Below are 24,018 nucleotides of genomic sequence, written 5' to 3' on the forward strand. Positions count from 1 at the left end.
TCCTCATTTTGGATAAAATAAGTTCTGCATCAGTGGTGTCAGAGTCACAATGGTGCCAGTTCACCAACTTTACTGCATCATATTGTTTCCAAGACCAACAAACAAGTTATGGTAATTGAAAATTTAGCTGAATAGAACTCACCTGGCAGCAGATTCACTGTTGGGCAGTTGTTTTAGTTACTTGAACAGTGAGTGATTTTGTTCAAATCTCAAGCTGCATGTAGATATTTAATGAGAAACTTGCTTTTCACCTATTGTCTAAATCAACAGGGATGAAACCTGCAGGTAAAAGCACTGTCAGGAGGGGGCTTTGAACCCACACCTGCATTTGGAGACCAGAAGTCGCTTTTCACAGGAAGGAGTCCACTTTGAGTCTAGACTACTTGGCCATCCTGACAACAGATACAGGCTTGTTTACAAAAGTCAGCCAGTACTTTACAGAAGCTTGGAGCAAAGACATTTTATTTGTTTGATTGTCACATTGCATGTACATCTCAACAAACCTGTTTTTTCATTTTCTACAAATAACAACTCAGTAGAGTTTCAGTCCACTGTTTAACAATTAAGTTAATAAAACATTAACTTGAGTCAGTTGATGAGTTGTTGAAGTCCTTTTTTCCATGATTTTTTCTCAGTCTGTAGGATATTGCAGGTAAAGGCAATGTCAGGAGTGGGATTTGAACCCACGCCTCCATTCGGAGACCAGAAGTCCCATTGTTCAGGAAGGAATCTACCTTGAGTCTGGCGCCTTAGACCGCTCGGCCATCCTGACAACTGAGAAGAAAACTAACCTATTTGTATTTTTTCAAAAGAGCCTCCACTATGATGGCTATTCTGCCAGTACTGGCTGTATTATACAGTGACATATATGAACCACATGAACCTGAATCTTATCTATTCCTATCACTTGCTGGGATATGGCAGGTTGGGTGAAATGTTCTCTGAAAGCAATAAAAGTCACAGGAATGGGCAGAAGAACAGAGGAGGGAAAGAAGATAAAGAAAATGTCTTTAGTGTTGGTGGATGTTTGGACTGCCAGTGGCTAACAGCTTATTTTAGCAGCTCCACTCCTCTCACATTGTTTTTATTTCCTCTCAGAAGTTTTTCCTACTGCTCACTGCCTCCTTCTGTCCCTTCCATCTCGCCAGTTCTCTCCATCTACTCCTCCCTCCCTTCTTTCCTCCATTCATCCCACCTACAGTTCAGTAATTCATTTACTTTACAAACCGTTCATAAGAGAAAATAATGTCAAATCTGTATTCAAAAAGTAAACATCCACAAAACCAACAAGCAACACGTTTGTGCCTTCAAACCACAACTGAAATCATTACTTATTAAGCTCGAAAACATGTAATAGAGACTGAATGTGTGTTTTAAGGAGAGCTGCTGTTTGTTTTGGTCTCAGCCCTCCCACTCCTCTCCTCTCTGTTTTCTCTCTCTCTCCATCACCCTCTCCTTCTTTTTCTTTTCAGTCATGTGTGATGTGATGTGTGATGATTGAAACCACATCTACCCAAAGCCAACGCAAGCCCTCCCCACTTCCTTTGCAGTCACTCAATTTTTATTTCTCCTCCTGGTCTCTCATGTGTCTCAGTCCTCCACTATATATATATATATAAATATATATATATATATTCATATACACACACACAGTATATACATACAGTGTATGGAAAGACGGTAAGTAGATATATTTGAACTACACACATAACAGTATCTCAAGGACATCTGTGTTTTTTGTGTTGTGACCTACCAATATAATATATCAGCAGGATCTTATCAACACTCCTCTCTGCAAAGAAAGGTGTGGTGTGTGTGTGTGTGTGTGTGTGTGTGTGTGTGTGTGTGTGTGTGTGTGTGTGTGTGTGTGTGTGTGTGTGTGACAGAGAGAGAGAGAAATCCAAAAGGGGAAAAACATATATAAATCATTGCACTTCCAAAACACCAGTGTATACAGTATATGCAGTATATAATAATGATAATAAGGAAGTAGTGGAGGAAGTATTTAGATCCTTCACTGTAAGTAAAAATACTAATACTACATTGTCAAAATACTCTAGCCTATTACAAGTACAAGTTCTACATTGAAAATATTACCTAAGTAGGAGTATGTAAGTATAATCATGTACTAGTATAAAAAGCATTAAAAGTAAAAGTAATCAATGCAGTCCACTCTGACTGTTGTACTACTGTATATTTGATTATTATTGCTAATGTATTTTTGTACAGCAGCAGTTCACTGTTGTAGTTGGTTGAGGTCAGGTTGATTTTGGACTATATTGTATAGGACTGTATGGAATGATTATTTTCATTGTAAATTAATCTGCTAATTATTGTCTCCATTTATCGAATGATTGTTTGGTTTGTAAAAACTCTCAAAATAGTGTTCAAATACAATCACAATTACCCAAAACCCAAAGTGAAACCGTCACAATAAAACTATGAAAAGAGAGGGAAGTGTCGTCAGTCTCCTCCCATCTGGTGCAAAACAAATAAGTGTTGTCTCCCAGTTCAGTGCATACTAATAGTACAGTTAATATTGTTTACTAATTTTCATAGCATCCAGTTTTTGCTGCTATGTATTCTCTGCTTTGTGTTATTTGTTGTTGTGGCTTTGAGGCATGTCAATACATGCTGAATATGTAAAGCATTGATACTTACTGACAACACAACACAAGCATAGCTATTCCAGCATGTTTCACAAAAAAAAAAAAACAGGAAAGAAACAGGAACTTCGGTAAGCGACTGTCAGTTGAACAAACAAAATGTTTTTTTTGATTGTATATCTTTTTGTTGTTGTTTTCCGAGAGCTTTTCCATTAGCATCAACACTTTGTTTTACAGTAATGTTTGTAATGAGTACACTTAATGCTGTCCCTGTTTCATACACCACATTAAAACCTGCTAAAACAAAGCAGGTTTTAAGCTTTTTATTTTAATCCTACAGCTGAATCCAGTTTGGATCCATCCTAAAATAATTCAAAGGAAGAAGGGCATTCAGGTTTGATTTGATTTTTAAGTCACAAGGACATTTACAAGTTCTAAATGTCTAGAGCTTAATAAAAGCTGAATCTTCAGAAGGCCTGTATGTCTTAGACTATATTTGGCATCTTTGACACATATTTCTGGTGTTCTGAAACTGTGCGATATGCAGCTAAAAGTAAAGTCTGAGCTATATGAGTTACAGCAGAGACAAGAAGATGAAATGACGTCTGGTGCTCTGTGGGTAGCGCCTCCACTCTTTCCTATCTGTCTCTCCCGTCCTCGCTCTCTTTCTCCATCACATAAATCAGGGAATCATACATGCGTATCTCTTCCTCCTCCTCTTTCTCGCTCTGTCCATCCCGTCTGTCTCCCTCCACTGGCTTTTATTAGGACAGTAGATGGAGAAAGCAGAACCGATCCCATCCTCACAAACCCAGGTACTGACGCACACACAAAGCGTTGCCATGTGTGATGTAAACACCAGCGCATATGCTGCAGTTACAGACTGTCCTGGAGTTGCTTCTCAGCGTGTTTGATGTTTTTTTATTGTGTGAAAAAACAGGAAAAACCATAATAGCCTGATGATGTTTTGAAGTCAGAGGTCAGGTCAGGGTCGAGGTTCAAGGTCAGTCGAGCTGGGTGGGTCCGTTAAACCAGATTTTCTAGTTGAATGAGTCAAACGACACATTACACGGAGCTGCAGCCACATGCAAGATTCAAGCACATGAAGTGTGTGTGTGTGTGTGTGTGTGTGTGTCAGACACTCTTTTCCCTGTGGTGTTAATCTGCAGCATATAGATAAAAATCAGTTTATAACACACAGACATGTACAACGGTCCACCTGTTTTAATCTTTTGTGTTCATTGGTACGTACGTCAAGTACGTTTACTAAAGTACAAATTCAGTGTTCAGATTTGATTAAATATTCCTTTATGGGTTGAGAAAATGCTAATACCTCTTAAGAGAAAAATAAACTGAGAATATAAAAGGTGACTTTTTAGAGATATGTGATTCTCAGAACAGTTACTCTACAAACATATAATTTGATGCGTTGCTGTATATTAAAGTAATAAACCAAACAAAATGATGCAGGATCAGGATGTGATCCCATTCCTCTTTATGGAGTTGACTATTCTCAGGAAGGAGTCAATGCTTGAGTTCTTAGATTGCTCAGACTCCCAGTAGAGTGACAAGCACAGGTCAGTCTGGTTGTCACAAATCCAACAGATTGCCTTCACAAGTCCAGATTGACTGGATGTGTGTGGACAGACCAGTCTAAAAGACCAACGCCCAACGTGGGCGAACCCACGACCCTGAGATTAAGAGTCTCATGCTCTACCGACTGAGCTAGCCGGGCTACATAAATAGAAAAAATGCTTCCTATTTCAGAGCTGCGTGGGCTGAATACTAAGAGGGTCAGATGCTTTGATTCCTGGGTTGACTCCTGAAACCCAACACCAAAAGTTTATATGCAAAATGATACAGTATATAGAGTACTTAATTCTGGCAGCCCCTGTGGACAAAAGCGGTAGTGTTTCCACCGCCTCATTTCATTGATTTAAAGGGGAATCTGACCAAATCCGACCCAGTGGCTGGCATTAAGAATAAATATATAGAACCAGTCAATCTTCTCGCTGAGGGTCTCTGTTGGTTTGTTTATGTGGGTCATATAGAGGCATAAGAATTAAATTGAGACTGTTTCATAACCAGTTAAAAACTCCTTGTAGTACGTTTAAGTAAGGTTTTTAATGCTGGACTTTTACTTGTAGTGAAGTATGCTCACAGTGTGCTGCTTTTACTTCAGTTAATGATCTGAATATGTCTTCGACTACTGCTATTTAAAATGTGTTTTTAAAGTTACCAATCAGGTTAAGTTTAAAACTGTTCACACTATGAAACCGACTTGAGTCTAGGCTGTTGGAAACATTTTTGAATGAGTTGTTGGACATTTAAGACAATAGTAATGGTGTGGCTGGGCTGTGTGTGTGGTAAAGAACTGGAACAGGATGAGGCCTGGGGTATGGAATAATGTCATTATTGTGGGTGGATAGGAAAATAAACCATTGGTGACTAGATAAGAAGCACAGTTTAGTCTGCGTGTGAAACGGGAAGATAGAGAGAGTGAAGGAAAGGAGGGGAAGGAGAGGTCAGAGAAAGCAAGGAAATTAAACAAAAGGAAAGATGTTTCAAAGTCTCTCTTTATCATTTATGCTCAGTGGTCTAATCACAAATCAGTCCTTGCCACAAAATGTTTATTTTTTGTGTGAAATTATGGATACTATCACCTACATCCAGCTTTTAAATACTCAAAAAAGTAGCTCCATTTTAAGGAGTCCAAGTCCAAAAGGTAGAGAACCGCTGCCACAGCTCTAACCTGCCAAATATCAGCTTTTAATGAGACAGATGAAATGACTTCAACAACAAAATAAAGATAAATCCATATTTTATTCCATTCTCTCATTCCGATTTTTCAGTCCACAGCAAAAGTCATGGTGAGTCCCAGTCATCACCATTCCCAATGACAAACATTATCAGTAAAAAACAGACAACAAAATACTGGATTTACAACCCAAGCTCATATCGGACGGAGTTTCATTCCAAAATAAGAACCATTTGACAAATGTTAAACAAACTCTTCCTCATCATTAAAGCTTCTGAGCAATTTCAACAATTTCAAACCGGTAATGTTTTGGAATGAAACTCCTCATTTACACCCAAATGGCTTGGAGCTTTTTTTAATACACAGCTTAGGGACTGAAAGTTAAACCTTTTTTTTTTGGGCCTGTTGAGAAAGCCTTATGATGGTGTAAAATAAGATGTGAGTGTTCAGTGTAAATCCCCATATTTAGGCTTTGTGTCCACCAGGTATTTCTTTACAGGGAGCAGCGCTAAACAGTCTCATGTGGGCAACGCCAGTCATGGCTTCAGCACTCACTACAGTACAAGACCGAAAAAAAGAAACCCATTAAAGGAGCTTTTGATTGTAGTTGCAACAATTTGAACCTCTAGTGCTCAGTGTTGTAAGCGTAAAAATCATGCTATGGCTGCCAGCGCTGTGGGGAAACATGCGTCATGTGTCATTTCCACTGTAAACAACAAGGACAAGGAATTGATTTGTAGAAAATGTTCCCAGTGGACACAGAACCTCATGTAGGTGCAATATACGTTCCCAATAACAGTCTCCTGCTTGTGGAACAAATCTGTGGTTACTTGCAAATCACAAAAAAAAAAGATTTTGACACATTATGTAACATTACAACCCATACACGACAATATTTTCAATGAAACAAGATTAGTCTTTTTATATATATTACCAATAGCAAAAAAATATAGAGCAATTATTTTATAGTCCCTCCCTCCCAAGGAAAAAACAAACAAACAAAAGATGTTTCAGTAAGGGAAACATGTTAACTCTAAAGGGATTGTCACAAAAGGGCAAGTGAGGGAACTGGTTTCAGCATGGACACCATAACTGAAACATCCACACTGGTGTTTTTTAATAAAGGGAGTATTGCGAGATTTATTATAGTTTTTGCCTTTCATCAATCATTGAAAAAAATGGATGAAAGTGTTCCCCTGATGAAAGCTGTGTTTCTGATAATTAAAATTCTCTCTATACAATTTACACAACTACTCAGAGATAACTGTTGAAAGACACTGCAAGTTGGGACGTTTCATCACATATCAGACAAAAAGAGAAAAAAAAAAAAGAATTGGAAGAAAAAATAGTAACTTAAAGTTTAAAAGATAGCAGCAAATGACGTAAAGAATCAAAGGCAGCTGAAATAAACACACTTTTGTATCTGAACCAATCAAATCACAATGTGGTAACAGCGTGTAAGTCTGGCATCAGAAACAACCTGGCAACCTCAGCCCACTCTCACCCTTTTTATACAGTTTGAAAATCTTTTTCCCTCTATAAAATACATCAAGTCATGATTGCAAATCCAACTGCTGATTGCCTGGAAGGACACAAGATGGCCGCTGCGAAGTGTCACAGATGGCAAGTGCAATGAAGGCTCCTTCTGTTTCGGAGTAGTTAGGAAAATATGTGTTTAACGTCTCAACAAACATCAACTATTTCCAATTAATTTGCATGCCAACGAAGCACTTTGAACTGAAAAATTAACAATATTTCCCTCAGCTGGCACAAATGATAGTGACTAAAGACACAGTGGAAGAATATTTTTCAGTAATTTTTTTTGTAGATCCCCTTTTTTTGTTTTCCCCTTTTCGGTCTGTAAAAATGAGATGAGTGACGGTGGAAGAGAAAGTCTTCATCCTCATGTCCAACACTGTGATTTTATTTGAGTGTCAGGGGGCTTTCTGGAGACTTCTGTTCCTGTGTATGTGACTCAGTGTTGAATGTTTGCTTGCTTTCCGACTCTGTGTGCTAATTCATGAATGTGCGTCAGCTTTATGTTTCTCTCAGTGTGTGTGCGTTAATGTGTCAGCAGCTGTCCTCCAGAGCGTTGACGACTTGTTCCAAAATGTCGGGGCATCGGTCGGCGATCTGCTGCAGGACCTGATTGGCGTACTCCTGGAGCTCCGCCCCCTCACTCTCACACAGCGCTAACTCCGCCTCCAACTGAGAGAGAGAGAAAGACACAGACAGAGGGAGGAGATTTTAGACGTTTTGTGCACAGACATCTTGTGAAACAGCAAACATAGTGATGCCACTTCTAATGTCTGTATGGTTAGTATGAAGCTGAAGCCAGAAGCTGGTTAGCTTAGTATAAAGACTGGAAAGAGATAAAAACAGCTAGCCTGGCTCTGGCCAAAGGTAACAAAAACTGCATACCATATTAAAGCTCACAAATTAACAAGTTATATTATTATTGTGCATTATTATTGTGATAAAAAAAACCCACAATATCATGGGAACCTAGTGAGATTTTAAAGTTGCTGTGACACAAATTTACCTTTGCACAGATCCCGGGTTTCCCCAGTTTCCAGTTTTATGCTAAGCTAAGCTAACTGGCAACTGGCTGTAGCTTCATAGTCGATGAACAGAGTGGTATCAATCTTCTAATCTAACTCTTTGGAAAAAAGCAATTAAGCTTATTCCCCAAAATGTACAACTGTTCCTTTAAATTCCACGTTACTATGAGAAGCAAGACGGAGAACGGACATAAAGGAAATATATAAGAGTTTTTAAATTAATCTATTTTAAATTAAGCACACAACAACAGGCAGAAAGACAAACTCTCCTCACAGCCCCAGGGACGATCAAGGAGCATGTTTAATGTGACACACACACACATGTACACGCATATCAGACTGTATGTTTCAGTAATCTGAAAACACCACAATGTAGTTCTTTCTGCCCATATAGAGTGGAACATTTCTGTGAGAGAGCGCTGATGTTATTTTCTTTGGCTGCAGCCGAGCTGAGACGTCAAACCTAACTGACTTAATGACCAATACATCTGTATCAATAAGAGCGCCGCTCAAACAGTCATGTAACACAAGCCCACATTTATGTTGCTGTGTGTGTGTGTGTGTGTGTGTGTGTGTCTGAGGCCTGGGTCAGATATTGGCAAAATATTTCCTCGTTAAGCCATAACCTCTTCCCTCTGCTCTCATCTCTTAGCCAGCAAACCTCAGTAGCATTTTATGTTACAGTGGCTTTATTCATGTGTAAAACTGCAGTAAATTATAATCCTGTTAATGATGAATGAAATCTGCTCAATAAATCACATCCCTTATTTGTATATCAAGTTGTTGTATATTATATATTATTTTATATAATGTCCTGAACATAAAGTAGGTTTAGCTCAGTTTTCACACATTGCTGTATTGTTTGTTTCAATTTAGATTCAGAATTTAGGATTGGAGATTACAGATTGGACATTTACCAAGCAGATGGGGACTAATGAAAGACATTAGCAAGTGGCATTTTGGGAAATCTAAAATGTGTTTTGGAGCTTGGCCCATACTAGGAAAGAAAAGTCGGGATATTACGGATCTGCTGCATCAATTTTGATCATTCTTTTTTCAAAATCTGCCACTTAAAATGCTTTACACCCTTTACTAAACTTTATATCCAATACTAAACTGAGGGACATCCCTTTAAATGGTTTTCAATATTTATACACTAATGTCACTGACTAATGGCTAATATCAATATGGTAATTTTATAATGATTATAACTAAACATTAAAACAAAAAGTAATCAATATGTACACAATAATATGTCCTCTGGCCAATACCATTATTTTTGTATTAAGCATACACAAACAATACATATGTCCTACATGTCCCTTTATGTGTGTTTGCAGGTAATTCAACTTGGCTTTACATTTTAGTTGCAATCCCCCAGAAAAACACGGCAGTAAAGATAAGGTTGTAAGACGACTGAGAGGAGATAAATGGTTTAGTATGTATCTGCTGTCTTCTGCTCGCTGACTCACACAGCCTTGACCTACACCGGGGAAAAACACTTGAAAAGGCATTTCAAAATCAAGACTAAATGGGTCAAACACAGTGCTAATACTGTCATGAATGAATATACAAAATGCAAGATATACCGGCATGATATTAAGTTACATCACAGTCTGCATATAAAGCTTAAATAAAGGAATAAATGAGAGATAATTTATCCTGATCATCCTAATAATTTCTTTAAAACAATAACATAACCTTCTCATTTGGTTCAGTTCTATAAAGACTAACATATGAGATCAGCATATGGCAGCTACTATAATTTTATTGTAGTTTTTAGTATTTAGCTTTAAGGTTTAAAGGAAAATTCAGGTGTTTTACAACCTGGATACTTTAAAAAATATCGGCTATGGAACTGTTCTGGTAATATTTTACTCACTAAATTTAGTGCAGAGATCTGTTAACGCAGAAACACTGTAAGAAATTAAATCAGGAAAACGACACGAGCAGTAAAACTGGTTTACAGACATACTACCAGTACAAGTCAGTTATGTTAAAATAATGGTTCCCAATGTTTTTTCAAATGAAACAGTGTCTTCTTGCGTTTCCCTTCTCGCCGTTTGAATATGTTAGCATTAATATGTTTTCCCATCAAACATATGAGTTCATTTGGCTAATGTTTTATATATTTAGTCTGTAGAAATGTATGTAGGACAACAATTGTTTTTATTTTTCCTTTCCCATTATCCATCTTGCGGCCCACCAGAAAGGTCCTGACTGCCAGGTTGAGAAAGTTACTGGTCAAACTAAGAACATGTTTAACACCTTAATGACTGCTCACTCTAGTGGACTCTCTTACAAAAGTGGCCACATCCTTAAAACTCTACAATTAACCTGGTACAAAAAATGCTCTCATAACTGAATGATAGCCAAAACTAATAAAACACAAAACACAGTTTTTCCTCAGAAAGTAATCATAATGTAATCCTCTGCAGAGAAAAAAGTCCCCACGTTGCTAAGCAATAAACTTCCTCTCTTGCTGCATTCACTCTATAGCTCATTTATGGCCTGAAGAAATTAAATATAAACAATGTTGCATGATACAGTTTCCAGTTATGAGGTATAAGTTTGGATGCTGTGGTTACAAGCTCCCATGGATCACGTCTCATGCAATCACAGTGTGTGGTCAGAGAAATGCAGATGAAATAATGTAAGTGGGCAGAGAGTCAGTGTTGCCAGATTCATGACTTCTGTAAGAGTGTTTGTTTCAATGTGTATGCGTGTGTGTGTGTGTGTGTGTTTCGGAGATGCATTAGTCTATGTGTTGTGTAGTGAATGTGTGTGTGTGTGATACAGTGGTTTGGCTGTTTGAAATGACAGGCGTGTGTGAGTGCACAGCATGAGACTAAAGCGGTATACTGCAAGCTCAAGTTATGATTTAGTGAATGACAGAGGGGATTGTGGGAGGGGTGAGACGTGTGTGTGTGTGTATGTGCATGTGTGTGTGTGTGTAAGGGAGAGAGAGAGAGAGAGAGAGAGAGAGAGAGAGAGAGAGAGAGAGAGAGAGAGAGAGGGTTTGTTTAAGATGATTTTTACTGCAGCCATTAAAGCTCCATTATCGTGACGGATCATTATCTGTCTTCTTATCAGGGGCTTGGACACACATACATACACACACACACACACACACACACACACACACACACACCTACACACACACACACACACACACACTACACACACACACACACACACACACACATTCATACACACCCTAAAGTGAACACAGTTGAAGCCTCGCACTTGTGCACAAACATGTACATGCACACGCAGGTTATCAGCTTGAGAATGAGGATGAGGGTAAGATCTGTGTGTGTGTGTACACTGACCCCTTGACACACATTGCAGGGCTTGAACCTCTTTGCAGAGGAATGCTAATGTTTTCTAAAGAAACCATAACTCAGCAGAGAGAGATAGAGACTGAGAGATTAACAGAGAGAGAGAGAGAGAGAGAGAGAGAGAGAGAGAGAGAGAGAGAGAGAGAGAGAGAGAGAGAGAGAGGGGCAACAGACGACGGGTAGAGGTAGAGAACGAGAGTACAAATATATCTGTCTAACTGGAGCGAATTAGCCCATCCACATCTTACAGAGTTACAGTTTTTCATTTATAGATGATTCAGAGGTCAGAAGTGTGTTTTTTTTTTTAAATTAGAAAACTGTCTTTATTCACTTCACAGCTGTGCATTTGAGGTTTAGGGGAAATTATGTTCTATGAATCATGATGTCCAGTTCCATGTCTCTATAGATTAGGGCTGCTTACAGTGAGGCCCATTGACCCACTTCCAGAAACAACTGTACCAAGAGCTGCACAAATAACAGTTACACCTATAGCGGCACTGAGAATGTTCTTCTGTTTTACTTTATGTAAAGTTATGAAAAGAACGTTTGAGAGTCAAAAACAACTACAGAAAGTTTGATTATGAGTGTAACAGTGCACTTGAATAACATGATTGCAAAGAAGCCATCTGAACTCGCTGAAGTTTTTGAAAAATTTGGTCCAAAAGAGACATCTGCTATAAATTTCAACCAATCTTACAATGAAAAAAAGAAGGTGTTCAATAACTTTTAAATATTTCATACTGTTTCCCAATACTTGCCTGAACATAAGCATGTTAAAGCTCAAACAAAAAGTGGCAGAGCAGCACTGCTAGGTAGGAAGTGTGGAAGGTAAGAAAATAGAAGCTGAGGTGAAAAGGTCGACTGTTTCTGAAAACATTTTTAAACAAAACTGGAAGTAACACTCGGGGGGGGAGGAGGAGGAGAGACAGGGTCAGGACACACAAAAAATCTAGAGGGCAAAGTTTGACCTAATATTCCTCAGCAATAGCATACCAAGTTGCAGCAGTAAAGATAGGATCATGAGGTTTAAAAAGGCTCCAGACAGTGGCTGAGCAGCAGCCCTGAGCAGCGGTATAGAAACACCATTATGAGTAAGAGCAAAGGGATAAAGTATAATAGGCCTATATTGACTATTATAATCCCTGTCTCTCTGTCTGTCTCTATTTAAACCATTAGGTTCTTACAGGCTTACACTGATCTTTTCTTTACACTGTATGTGGACTGCTTTATAAGTTGGCTGCCTGTGCTGCGCCAAGCCCAAAAGCGCCTGACCGAATGTGTGTGTGTGCTCAGTCGTAGTCCAGTACAGTTGTAGTCCAGGCAGCTCAGCTAACGAGCTGCGGTGGGAATAGAGCTTGAGGACTTGTACCTAAAACTGCTCCTGGAGGACTAAAAAATACTGCGCTCCTTTAACACTAACAGCTGAAGAAAAAATACAAGGGCAGTGTGTGTTGTGGGCACTTCAGCATCACTTGGTAATTTTATTACAACATGTTATTTAATCACCCAAATTGACTATAGGAACATACATATTTACAGGCTCGGCCTCAGGGAGCAGTTAGACGGGGACAGAGGATTAAAAAAACACACTCAAATCTGGGAGCTGTGCCTTGCTCGTGAGTATAATTCCCCACCCAGCGTTTGATTAAAGTCTGGGAACTCTATTAGTTCAATTCATCAACATTCACTTTAACACCTACTAATGCAAGTTAAGATAGAGGTGGGCTTGTGAATGTGGCAACTATAGTAGAATACCTTCATAGAGAGCAGAGCTTATAAAGCCTATAAAAAAAGACTTAAACCTTAAACTGGCCCTCCAGGAGTAACTATACAAGGCTGGACTTACAGCACTAATGGCTGCAGAAATAAACAGCAGAAACAGACTCCAGCATTGACTATGTATAGGTGTAACCTCACAGTAGGCCAATCTGAAATGATGGAAGCTATTTGGCTCAAACTGATTCACAGTGTTAAGGTTTTATAAGAGATTTTTAGGTTTTAGGTTTTAGCCAATGGTGCTGTAAATAAAGAAAATACAAACTGCAGGTACGATAAAAGGAAGCCTGCCTAAAAGCAGATGATATAAAAAAAACCTGTGATCGATATAAACCATCAAGCTTTAACCAGGGGTCTCAAACTCAAATTGGCTTGGGGCCACTGCTGGTATTGTCATCTCATAGGAAGGCCACTTCATTTAAGTAATACAATATTATATATTTTTTTTCAATACTAAAAGAATAGCAGCCATTTCTATACATTTTTATACCATCTTTGTTGTTAGCATTCAAACAAAAATCTTAATTGTATATGAAAGGGTAGTTTAAATTGATATGACACAACTAGAAATAACAATAAAATATAATATTACCCTACTATATAATATTTTTGACATCATGTCATGGGCCAGAGGGAAGAGGGGTGGAGGGCTGGAAATGGCCGACAATTTGAGGGTCCAAAACACATCCCCAAAGCGTAGCAATATATCTAAAAGAAAAAGACGCTTATATTAATCTAAAACAAGTCTGTGGCCAATGATTTGGGAGCATAAGTGAGGGACGTGGACTATGAAGTGGGCTTCAAACCAAGGCAGATTTTAATTATGTTTTATTTGGCCAAAAACAATCAGGAAAAATAGAATAGTATAATTTATATGAATTTGATAGCCCATAAATCAATAATATTAACCTCCGATTTATGATTCACTCAGTTATGGTGACCCACACATTATGGGAGGCAATTAATCTTAATTGGTTAAGGGAGCCATAGCCATAAATTACCATTAAAACACATCTTCAAATGAGGAGAAGTAAAATAAAATATCTGTTAAGAACAAGAATAATGAACAAGATGGCCAACTACGACACATCCACATCTTCTTTTACAACATTGAAAATCCATTCAAGTTTATTCGGTCTAAATAGGCAGCTTTAAAAGTCACACTGATTTTAAAGCTGCCCTAAAATAAATTCCTCCAGCATGGCCATGTGGCAGTAAAAGGAACTTGTCAAAGGAAACGTCTACAGCGGGAGAAACACGCGAAGCTGGACAATGGCTGCCATTGTGAACTAAGATTTAACGGCTTCAGAGACAAGAGAAGTGCGAGAGTGGAGAGCGAGTTTCTGTGTGTTTTTCTCCGTGTGTTAATTTAAGTCTTTGGCCTCCACCTGTCACCATCACCAGCTTGTCTTCCAATTACAGAGGATGGAGAGACAGAAGGATGGAGGATGGAAAAGAAAGGCAGAGATTGAAGAGGGAGCAGAAAGTAGTGCTGGAGAGAAAGAGTCAGAGAGACGGGGGGGAAGCAGACTGATCAAGAGTGAGTGACAACAGCAGAGGAGAGATGGGAGACGGAGTCTGGCTGAGACAGAAAGATTTAAAAGAATAGAGAGAAAGAGGACAAATCAAGAAGAAGGGGGAGGAGAGAGTGATAACCACAGACAGAGGGAAGGATCAAGGAAGGAAAGGACAAATGCATGTAAAAAAAAAAGGTCGACTGGTAAAGCCATTAAAGCTGGATTCAATAAATCTGCATAAAAACCCAGCAGTTAGTCTGTAATGACCAGCGAAGGCCTGTGTGTGTGTATGTGTGTGTGTGTGTGTGGCTGTGAAATGGGCACTAAGGGTCGGACATGTGTGTGGGTGCGTCTGACTGTCTCTCCTTTTGTCTGTGTTTCTGTGTGTGTGTGTGTGTCCAATGGTCGTTGAGGACCTCTGCGTCGTATTTAGAGAGAAAACAATCATCCTTGGAGCAGGAAGCAGAGCTGCCTAATGAAAGCCTAGAGAGACCCCAGACCACAACGCAGCACAAATGGATGGGTCTGAATCTGTGCTCAACACAACCTCCAAACCTCTCTGCTCCACCTCCCCGGCCCCGTCTTCCTTCCACTCCCGTCTTGCAATTTTATTTGCGCACTAACAAAAACTGTTATCCTTTGCAATATGCAAGGGTTTTTTCCCCAGATGTCTAGCTGACAATTAAAATGATTTGAGCATTATCCTTGCAGTAGTGCTTTTTATCTAGCGAAGTCTTTTCAATGCAGCGGCCGAATGATAAAATATTCGAGCTGTGTGGCCACCGTTACACACAGAAACTGCACAACCAATGAGTGCAGCTTGCACTGTTACTGCGTCACTGCTGCTGGCTGCAAAGAATCAACATGGCGACGGCTATATTACCAAACTCAAGGCTTTAAACTCCACAAACTAGTGGGTGACGTCACGATAGGTTCACACAAGGTTAGTTTTTATTGTTGTATAAAAATTTACCAGTTAAAACATAGATATTTTTTTTTCTTTCAAGTCTTAAGTCAAGTTTAGTCTTTAGGGCATCAATTCTCCAGTAAGTCAGGTCAAATTGTAATTTTTTATGAATCATGTCTGACTCAGGTCCAAGTATATGGGGATAAATAAGAACACATTTAAACAGTCAAATAATATACTTTCTCTTCACATAATTTACATCCACTTACATTTACAGTAAGCCACCAACATCTCTCTCACTGTATCTCTTTCTTTTGCTTCACTTTTATGTTCTTTTATGTTCCTTTCATTCGTATCATATTTACACAGGTTTGATTTAAATCCATTTGTTTTCAGCTTCATGGTGAAGCTCTGAGGCAGAAAGTTATTCTAACAAAGGCAAAAACAGTGCTGTCAAACACAGTCTTATCTCATTTGGAAACTTTCTGTCACGCACACACTTACAGACGTACAATCAAAAAAACAATAATTACACTTTCATTTGTTTTAAAACGCACACACACCGTAATACTGTAGTCACCCTCGACATTATCAGCTGTGATGTTTATGTTCCAGCCCCGCCCCTTCCTGTTTTTGTATCGCCTGTCAATCAAAATTCACCCAATCAATGACCTTGAAGCCGCGAGGGCTCGTCACACACAGTTACATAAACGCACACACAGTTCCTTTGTAGTCTGCCAGTCTGTGAAGAGGGCATCACTTTGCCACAGGGCATCAGGCTGCAGAGCTGAAACAATAATGATTGCATTCTTTTGAAATATAAAGGGTCGCAAAAAGAAAAAAAAGCTTATTTATATACATTTCATAAGTGTTTGTAGTTTCCGTGCAGAAGCAACTGTCATTATGTTAAAGGTTTTGTTAAATTTGCCAATGTATATAACCAGAATGATCCAAATTTGACTCCATCTAAGAACGACTAATGTACTGTCTATCTCACTGCTAGTATCTCCAGATAATGGCCTCGCAGTCTGCTCTGGTTTCCTCTACTTCATAAAAATTAAACGATCGCTCTTAGATCTTTATTATGTTCAATCAGTTTTATAGTGTTTTGATATCAGCAAGGATTCGCAGAGTGGAATTTAAAGTCACTACGGCTGCAGCAGCATACTGGTACTGCTCTCCCATATTGGAAGTTTGTTATAAAGTCATTTGATTCACTTCGGCTAAATGAACGTCCGCCAGGCTCTGGAAACCTGTTGTATAACTTAAAAAACATACAGTATGCCAAAGAGAAAGAACGTATTCCCCTCGTCCTCGCTGAGAAACCTTCTATTTGGAGATTACACTATAACAACAATGACATTTGAAGTCTGTAATTGTGTGGTATTTTCCTTCATTACAATGACTTGTAGAGTTGTAAATATGTGGATTTCACTGAGGTTTCGCCAGCTTGAGTTGGCTCAGAAACACTCGCAGTCACTCACTGGGAGCCGTTTTTAGTTTGAGCAGATAGAGGGTCATAGGCTGACAATTCATACTGGATTCATAAGAGCAGCGATAAAATGTCCGACCCAGCCAATAACACTTAATACATTCTTTTACAACACCAAACACACGCAAACGTACATGTGCTCAAACTCAAATAGACTCACAGTCACACACACACACACACTTGTACGTTCATAGAAGTGTAAAATTAGTCTTGATAGCTTTCCACATAATGAAACATGCAGCTACAGATAGACAAACGCACACACACACATATATATATACGCACATACACAAAAACAGTCAATTCTTATAGCTTCACACTTTAGGCCAGAGAAAGAGAGAGACTTCCTGTGTGTGTGTGTGTGTGTGTGTGTGTGTGTGTGTGTGGAATACGACGCCAGTTCTCTTCAGTGCTCATTAGAGACGTCATTGAGCCATAAAGGTTATTATTATGACTATGGCACAGAAAACAGCTCTTTTAGTAAAACCTCACTTTTGGAATCAGTGTTACTTTTTGTAGTTCAGCTGAGGTTAAAGAGAGACATGGAAACAAATACACAGGAACAGACGACCAAAAAAATATCCTCAGCAAATCCATCATGTGAAAGCTTACCTTTTGCTAACAGCTCCCAACTGTGCTTGATGGTGCTCAGTTTTGGTCAAAGACATGCCGTACTAAGACCTACCGAGTTTAATATTACTCTAGTACCTTGACTGAGGTCAGTCCAAGCAAATGTCAGTGCAGAAGATATACAAGAAAGGAGTCAGCCATTCGAATGTCAAATTCAATGAAAATGAGCAGCGGTTAGTTGCTGTTAAACATTCTGCTGCTAGTAGCTGGCACAATAACGGTTGCAGTTAAGACACATTGCTACATCCACCATTTTGTCAAATCTGTCACCAGTGCTTTGAGTTAACGCAACTGTGTCCTGAGGCACTTTTTGGCTAACATTCTATTAAAATGTCACGTAAACTACTAATATAATCCATCGTGTAATGTTTTAAGTTAATTCAATGGTGTAAAAGTAATGTCTAACTTTTTACCTTTCTAACTGAATATCATTTTAACCATTTACTTTAGCTTTGCCAATTTAGCTTCTGCTAAGTCGGACCACCCTTATCTCCTCAAACACTGAGCGCTGTTCGTGTTGCAGGGGTATTAGGTTGTTCCTCAGTCAGCCAAACAACATCAGCGCTGTCAACATATCCGGGATCTTACTTCTGTTCACAATAAGATAACATGCTTTATCAAATCCAAATTATACAGTAAAGGCTTACAGAGTGCAATATAAAATACAGAGTTTTAAGCAGGTGGACCAAGCTCACAATGACAATGCTAACATCTGCTAATTAGCGCTAAACATGAAGTACTGCTGAGGCTGTCAACCAGAATTCATCCTCTGGGGTACATGAATAGGTATTTCACTCACAACCACAAATATCAACCTCACAATGGCACTGCAGGAAAAAGTCAGGGTCCATTATGTCATTAGAATACATCGTCTGTAAACCATGAATGTCTGTACAAAATGTATGTACAAGAAAAGTAGGATTAGGACAAAATGAATCTGTATCTGTAATGTCTGTATCACATCATGGCATGGCAGCTAATAGTTGTTGAGATATTTCAGTCTGGACCAAAGTGGTGGCGTTGACATCCCGAGAGCCACACTGCTAAAAACGTTAACCCAGGTAAAGCTTTGCTGTTGTAGTGCTTACTTTACTAGAAGTCTCTTTTTTACTCTTTATGCTTCAGTAGCTAAATAAATGTAACTGGTTCAGTGGAGATTGGCTTTGAAGGGGGTTAAAATTGGAAGATGACAAGCAATAAATGCCAAGGCTAAACCCAGCTCATCCATTTAAACAGATCAAACATTAGCACATAGGGCTTTAACAATATGTTTCATTGTTAAATTGCTCAATAAAAGGCTTTCGATTCACTTCACATGATAGATTAAAACAATTCAACATGCATTTTGCCTGAAATTTGCTGACTGATGAGGTGCTGTGGTTGTTGTGCTGAGATGATATCTTTTATTTTTGCCACAACAACTGGGTTTTTGTTTGTATTGTGTATTGTATTGTATTGTGAAGCAAATCTTCTTAGATCTGCGGTTCAAAAACAACATGAAACATGTTGAGAAAAACAAATTAATTTAATTTTGAAACCTCAGAAATGAAACTTTTATGATAATGGCATTCTTTTGTTGTTTTGTTGTGTAGTGCCGGTTGATAACTTCACTTATAATGCATACTTTAAAATGCAGTATGTGTATATATTTTCTTTTATTTGGAGATTTTCAAATACTTAAGGTTTCTCAGTACCGTCAAACCCATCTACAGCAGTGCAATCAGTTTAGCTTATCAGTACAGAAAGCAGAGATTTCCCTCTCTAAGGCCTGAATTTACTGCAGAGGCTCCTTGAGGGTTTCTTGCTCTTAATGCAACCAGTTATCTGTGCTGGGAGGTACTCAGTTGATAAATTCTTAAGACTAACTTGTTCTCACCAGCCACCCTTTCCTCTGACATGCAAACCAGACCTCTTTTATCGGCTCTCGCTCCAGTTTAAAAGAACAGAGGAGAGTTACATCAGACACCATGGTAGTAAAATGTTTGAGCTGGTTACAGACTGTCAGGTACACAAGCCTCCAGTTGTCAGTCATGATTGTTGTGCACATGTGGGAGTGGGATATGTAGGTTTCCATGTGTGTGTGTTTGTGTGTCTGACCATGTGTGTTTTACATGCTATTTTAGTATGATCCTAATGGCTTTACAGAGTGCCAGGCATTTTAACAGAGCCAGGGAGAGGCTTGTAAAACACACACACACTCACCACAAGACAGAGAAGAGAGGCTGGCACACTGGAACATGGCCGTCTGGAGGGAGTCTGTCAGTGTCTGTGTGTGTGTGTGTGTGTGTGTGTGTGTGTGTGTGCATTAAGAGGGTCAGCCAGGGTGATGGTGACACATGATGAAGGAAAACGAGAAACACGGGCCTGAATGAAAGACAGGCAGTGTGTGTCTGCGATTGTGTGTAGGCAGGGTCAGGGTCTAAAGCAGACACATGGCGCCAAGTGGCACTGCCTGGGTATGGGTGGGTTTGGAGTCAGAGAGGGAAGGAGAGGCAAAAAGATTCAAACTGTGATGTTGTTAAGGGAAACATGTCACCAAAAACACCAGGAAAAAAACAGCTTGCATTTTTAAAAACTCCCTAGCTCTAAAACCTACAGTAACACAGAGCAAGTGAAAGTAAATGTTAATGGTGATGGAGGCACTTAAGAGTAAAAATAAAGGAAAGAGGAATCATCTTCCTCAGGGTGAAGAAAAAACAAAGGCCTGAAGAAAGCAGTAAGTTGAGAGAGTGATGGAGGAGAATGTGATGAAGAGGATAGAGGAATGCAATGAAAGAAAAAGTGGAGAGTTTTCACCCAAAAACCAAAAACCTCAGAATAAAAGACTCCTTGTTGCTCTGCAAGTTAGTAATTAACTGCTTCTTTTTTTTTTTTTTTACCCAAATTTGACCGAGCAATTCAATGAGCATTCTCTAAAATAACTTTTGGGTTTTAGGATAATCTCATCCATGCTAAAAACAGTGTTTATACCATTCATCAGACAATGATTAAAATTTGTTTTTATCCCTAATAGACTGCACTGAAGGAGCATCCACTATTTTTGTGTGTTTAAACCGTTTACTAGCAATTCTGAACATTTTTGTTCCTGTTTGAAATTTCTAAATCATACAACATTGTTTTAGATTTTTTAATTCAATGGTTTCATTCATCTCCATCCAGTAACAAAATCAAGGTACAGAGACTGAGAACTTACTTTATATGACAGCCAACATGTTATGTTATGCTGTAATATGCCACATTATGTTGCATGGTAACATCACTTTGCAACAACAACTGCAGTGGAAACACACACAACCTTTGTTTATGCTTTTGTTATGCAAAACACCTCTGGTAGTCATGTGACTTTGACACCAGAGATCAGTGTTGCTTTGGCAACCCAAAGTGTCGGTATTTCACGACCTGAGAATGAGACTCAACAATCAACCATCTTTCTCTAGAATGACTGACCACGATGAAACCCTAACCTTAATCAAAATCAAGCAACCTTACGTTGTCCTTTAGGTGAATGTTGCAACTGTTTGACGCCATGCAATTCTAACTTAACTTTAAAAAATGGCAGATATGATTTCTATGATGTAAAACCTCACTCCAGAGCCTGAATCAAATGTGCATGTGGAAACTAAACAATTGAAAACACTGTTGCATGTCTTGACAACGTTTTGCAGTGAAAGTAAAAGTATAAGTGATTTGTGGTAAACTGGTTAGAACGGTAAGATTTCTTTTCCCACTAAGATGTAAATTTGGCTTCAACGTACAGTTTGATTTAAATGCTTTCAATATTTTCAAATGTTCTTTATAAATATGAGGTAGGAATAAAATCCTGGTCATCTAAAAGCATTCAGTTTTGTTAGATAAGCTTTCACAGCAGCCCGCATAATCAGTTTTAATTCTGAGTAGGGTTTTCTTTGAAAAATGTGGAGGCAGGGTCACTGGACCACAGATTACGGTCTGTATTTGTTTGAGTGAAAACAGGCTGATGATGAAAAATACGTATAGTAATTGTAAGTCCATGAAACTTACCCAGACCATTTCTCTTTGCCTTTAATGCACACCGTGATTAAATGACAAGTTAATTCAGTATATTCCAAGTTTATTTAAAGTGACACCATACCCACGCTGTGCCATATCTGAAGCACTCATGCTAAACAGAGACATTTCCCAGCAATAGGACATACAGTACAATAGGGCTTTCATGAGGACTGTAGGAAACTAGTCCTGCTGTACCCCAACCACACACTCTGTCACATTGCTCTGTGAGTGTGTGTGTGTGTCTAGAGTTACCGTTTTTCAATGTATACCACATGTAGCAACCTTGTATCGACTGATATGTTTTCAATATGGGGAAAAAGACAGAAAGAGGGAGAGAAAGGAAGCCATAGACGGCCACAACATTTTTTGAAATTTAATAATACTAAACTAATACTGTTTACGTTCAATATCTAAAAACACAACTGGTTACCATGACAACGGCGCTACCAGGTAGCCAGCCTTTCTTCAGCTTTCCCTAAGCCTAACCCTTTCTTTCTTTATCCTCATTTCCCTTTTTCCTGGCTCTCCTCCCTCTCTCAGATGACAACTCTTTCGACAGTTAAATATACTCTTCATCTACCCTCCTTACTCCATATTTGAACCAAACCTCCTCCTCCTCCTCCTCCTCCTCGTCCTGCTGCCAAAAGCTCGAAGCAGAGTTTACTCCCTGTAAAATAAAACGTCTGAAAACAGTATTTGTTCCGCCGCCAGGAGCTTGTCGTCAGGTGACCCACTGGAGTAAATCTTTTCAATAATGTCAAAGGCAGTGCCAAAAACCTGCCAGGGCCAGACCAGTGTGTGCCCTACTCCTACACACACATCCGCACAGTTATAGAAACACACTCACAGCGAGAACAATCACATAAACTCACAGACGTCATCAGATATGTACAAGCTAGCACACAGAAACGCGCTCGCTCAGTGGCTGATTTTAGGAACTGACAAATTGTAAGTGACAAGATGTCCTCACTTTTCCCAATATTTAATTTTTTTTTTTTAAAGAACATAAATTATCTCTCTCTCGTGACGACTGACAAATGTCTTCACTTTGAATGACTTTGCACGCACATGCATGCACACAAACTGCCTCACCTGTTCCTGCGTCATGCTGTGCAGCTGCGCATGCCAGGAGGCGGAGTCAGAGCGGTGATAGGCGGGGGGCGGGGCGAAGTCCTGCAATATGATTGGGTCTCGCTCCTGACACAGCGAGGTCAGGTGACTGATGTACAGCTTCAGTTTGCTGCGATTCTGATTGAGGTCCAGGAGAGGAGAGAGAATCTGAAGGAGGGAGAAGGAATGATAGGGGACAAAAATGAAAGGGATTTATTTTCACTGCACACAAAATATAGCAACAGAAAAGGGCAATGCTGCCTGTTTAAAAGTAAATATCAGTTGTGCTGCATGCTGAGCTGTACCAAAACAGAAACACCAGAGAGAGAGAGAGAGAGAGAGAGAGAGAGAGAGAGAGAGAGAGAGAGAGAGAAAAAGAGGTGGTCTGAGAGCAGTGAATGCTGTTAGTTAAGTGTATTATTCTATTCTTAAATAATCATTAATTATAATGTATGGATTGGATATGAATATACAAAAGAACTGTGCACTGTATTTAATTACAAGCTTTTAGTCTATACAGGCATAAAGGGCAAACAGAGAATTAAAGGAACAGGTGCACATAGATTCAGCTAATTAACCTCAATGCAAAACACCTGTTTCTTTATATTTCCCTGTGATTGGCTGTCTCTGTCCCTGTAAATCACTCAATATCACTCTTAAGTGAACAGTAACTTGTAACATTTTGGACACTTATGAATCATCATAATATTGCGTGTAGGTTTGCACAACAGCATTTTTTGTCTTTACAAAAGGTGACACATGGCATTGTATACTTGTAAGACACTACATTTTTTGATTGATAGATTGAACAGAATTCAGATGCTAAACTTAAATGGTGGACAGTACTTAGGCAGGTCACAGTTTAACGCCAAACAGGAGACAAAAAATTAGAACTGGGTGATTCAAACATATATGATGAAGTGAGACAAAAACAGACAAAGACATGGAAAGATGACAGAGGTTGTGATGTTGTAAACAACACTCATGCACACCAGAAATCAGAAAACATATAATTAAGAATTTTGGATAATGTCACATTTTGCGCTTAGGCTAATTACTCTGATTACCACTGGTTAAATGCAGTCAGTGATCAGATTTTCCCACGAGCATATTTCTTCTATATTTGATTTGAGAAACTGATGTAAAACGCTGCTACTTTAAAAAAAGTTTTAAGATGCGATTAATCATACGTAACCTGCTGTGTTAATGATATGTTTTGTGATATAGGAAACCAGGTACTTTGTTTACATGATTACTCAGAAGTGAGGTTGCTGCTGAAAGTTGGTATAAT

At 39.0% G+C, this 24,018-nt stretch overlaps 1 protein-coding gene and 2 non-coding genes across 10 annotated transcripts in view; all 3 read right to left on the bottom strand.

Annotated features, from left to right (window-relative positions):
- Nucleotides 1-662: 662 nt before the first annotated feature.
- Nucleotides 663-772, bottom strand: trnal-caa (transfer RNA leucine (anticodon CAA)). The gene is made up of 2 exons: nt 735-772; nt 663-708 (listed from the first exon to the last, which is right to left on the bottom strand). It is a non-coding gene; the product is annotated as a tRNA-Leu (tRNA).
- A 3,499-nt stretch (nt 773-4,271) lies between these two features.
- On the bottom strand, nt 4,272-4,341 carry trnak-cuu (transfer RNA lysine (anticodon CUU)). Its single transcript has one exon. It is a non-coding gene; the product is annotated as a tRNA-Lys (tRNA).
- Nucleotides 4,342-5,410: 1,069 nt separating this feature from the next.
- Nucleotides 5,411-24,018, bottom strand: part of LOC127358792 (ELKS/Rab6-interacting/CAST family member 1) — a 137,526-nt gene continuing 118,918 nt past the window's right edge. For 6 of the 8 annotated variants that reach the window (XM_051392211.1, XM_051392210.1, XM_051392207.1 and 3 more), the window contains 2 exons: nt 22,710-22,895; nt 5,411-7,572 (listed from right to left, as the gene is read on the bottom strand). In XM_051392211.1, the coding sequence (XP_051248171.1) occupies nt 7,435-7,572; nt 22,710-22,895 (324 nt within the window). In that variant the 3' untranslated portion in view covers nt 5,411-7,434. Of the gene's footprint in view, nt 7,573-22,709; nt 22,896-24,018 lie in introns of those variants that run through there. The other 2 variants (XR_007882544.1, XR_007882543.1) reach the window with 1 other exon arrangement.

The sequence above is a fragment of the Dicentrarchus labrax genome, unplaced genomic scaffold (assembly GCF_905237075.1).
Source record: "Dicentrarchus labrax unplaced genomic scaffold, dlabrax2021, whole genome shotgun sequence".
Lineage (NCBI taxonomy): Eukaryota > Metazoa > Chordata > Actinopteri > Moronidae > Dicentrarchus > Dicentrarchus labrax.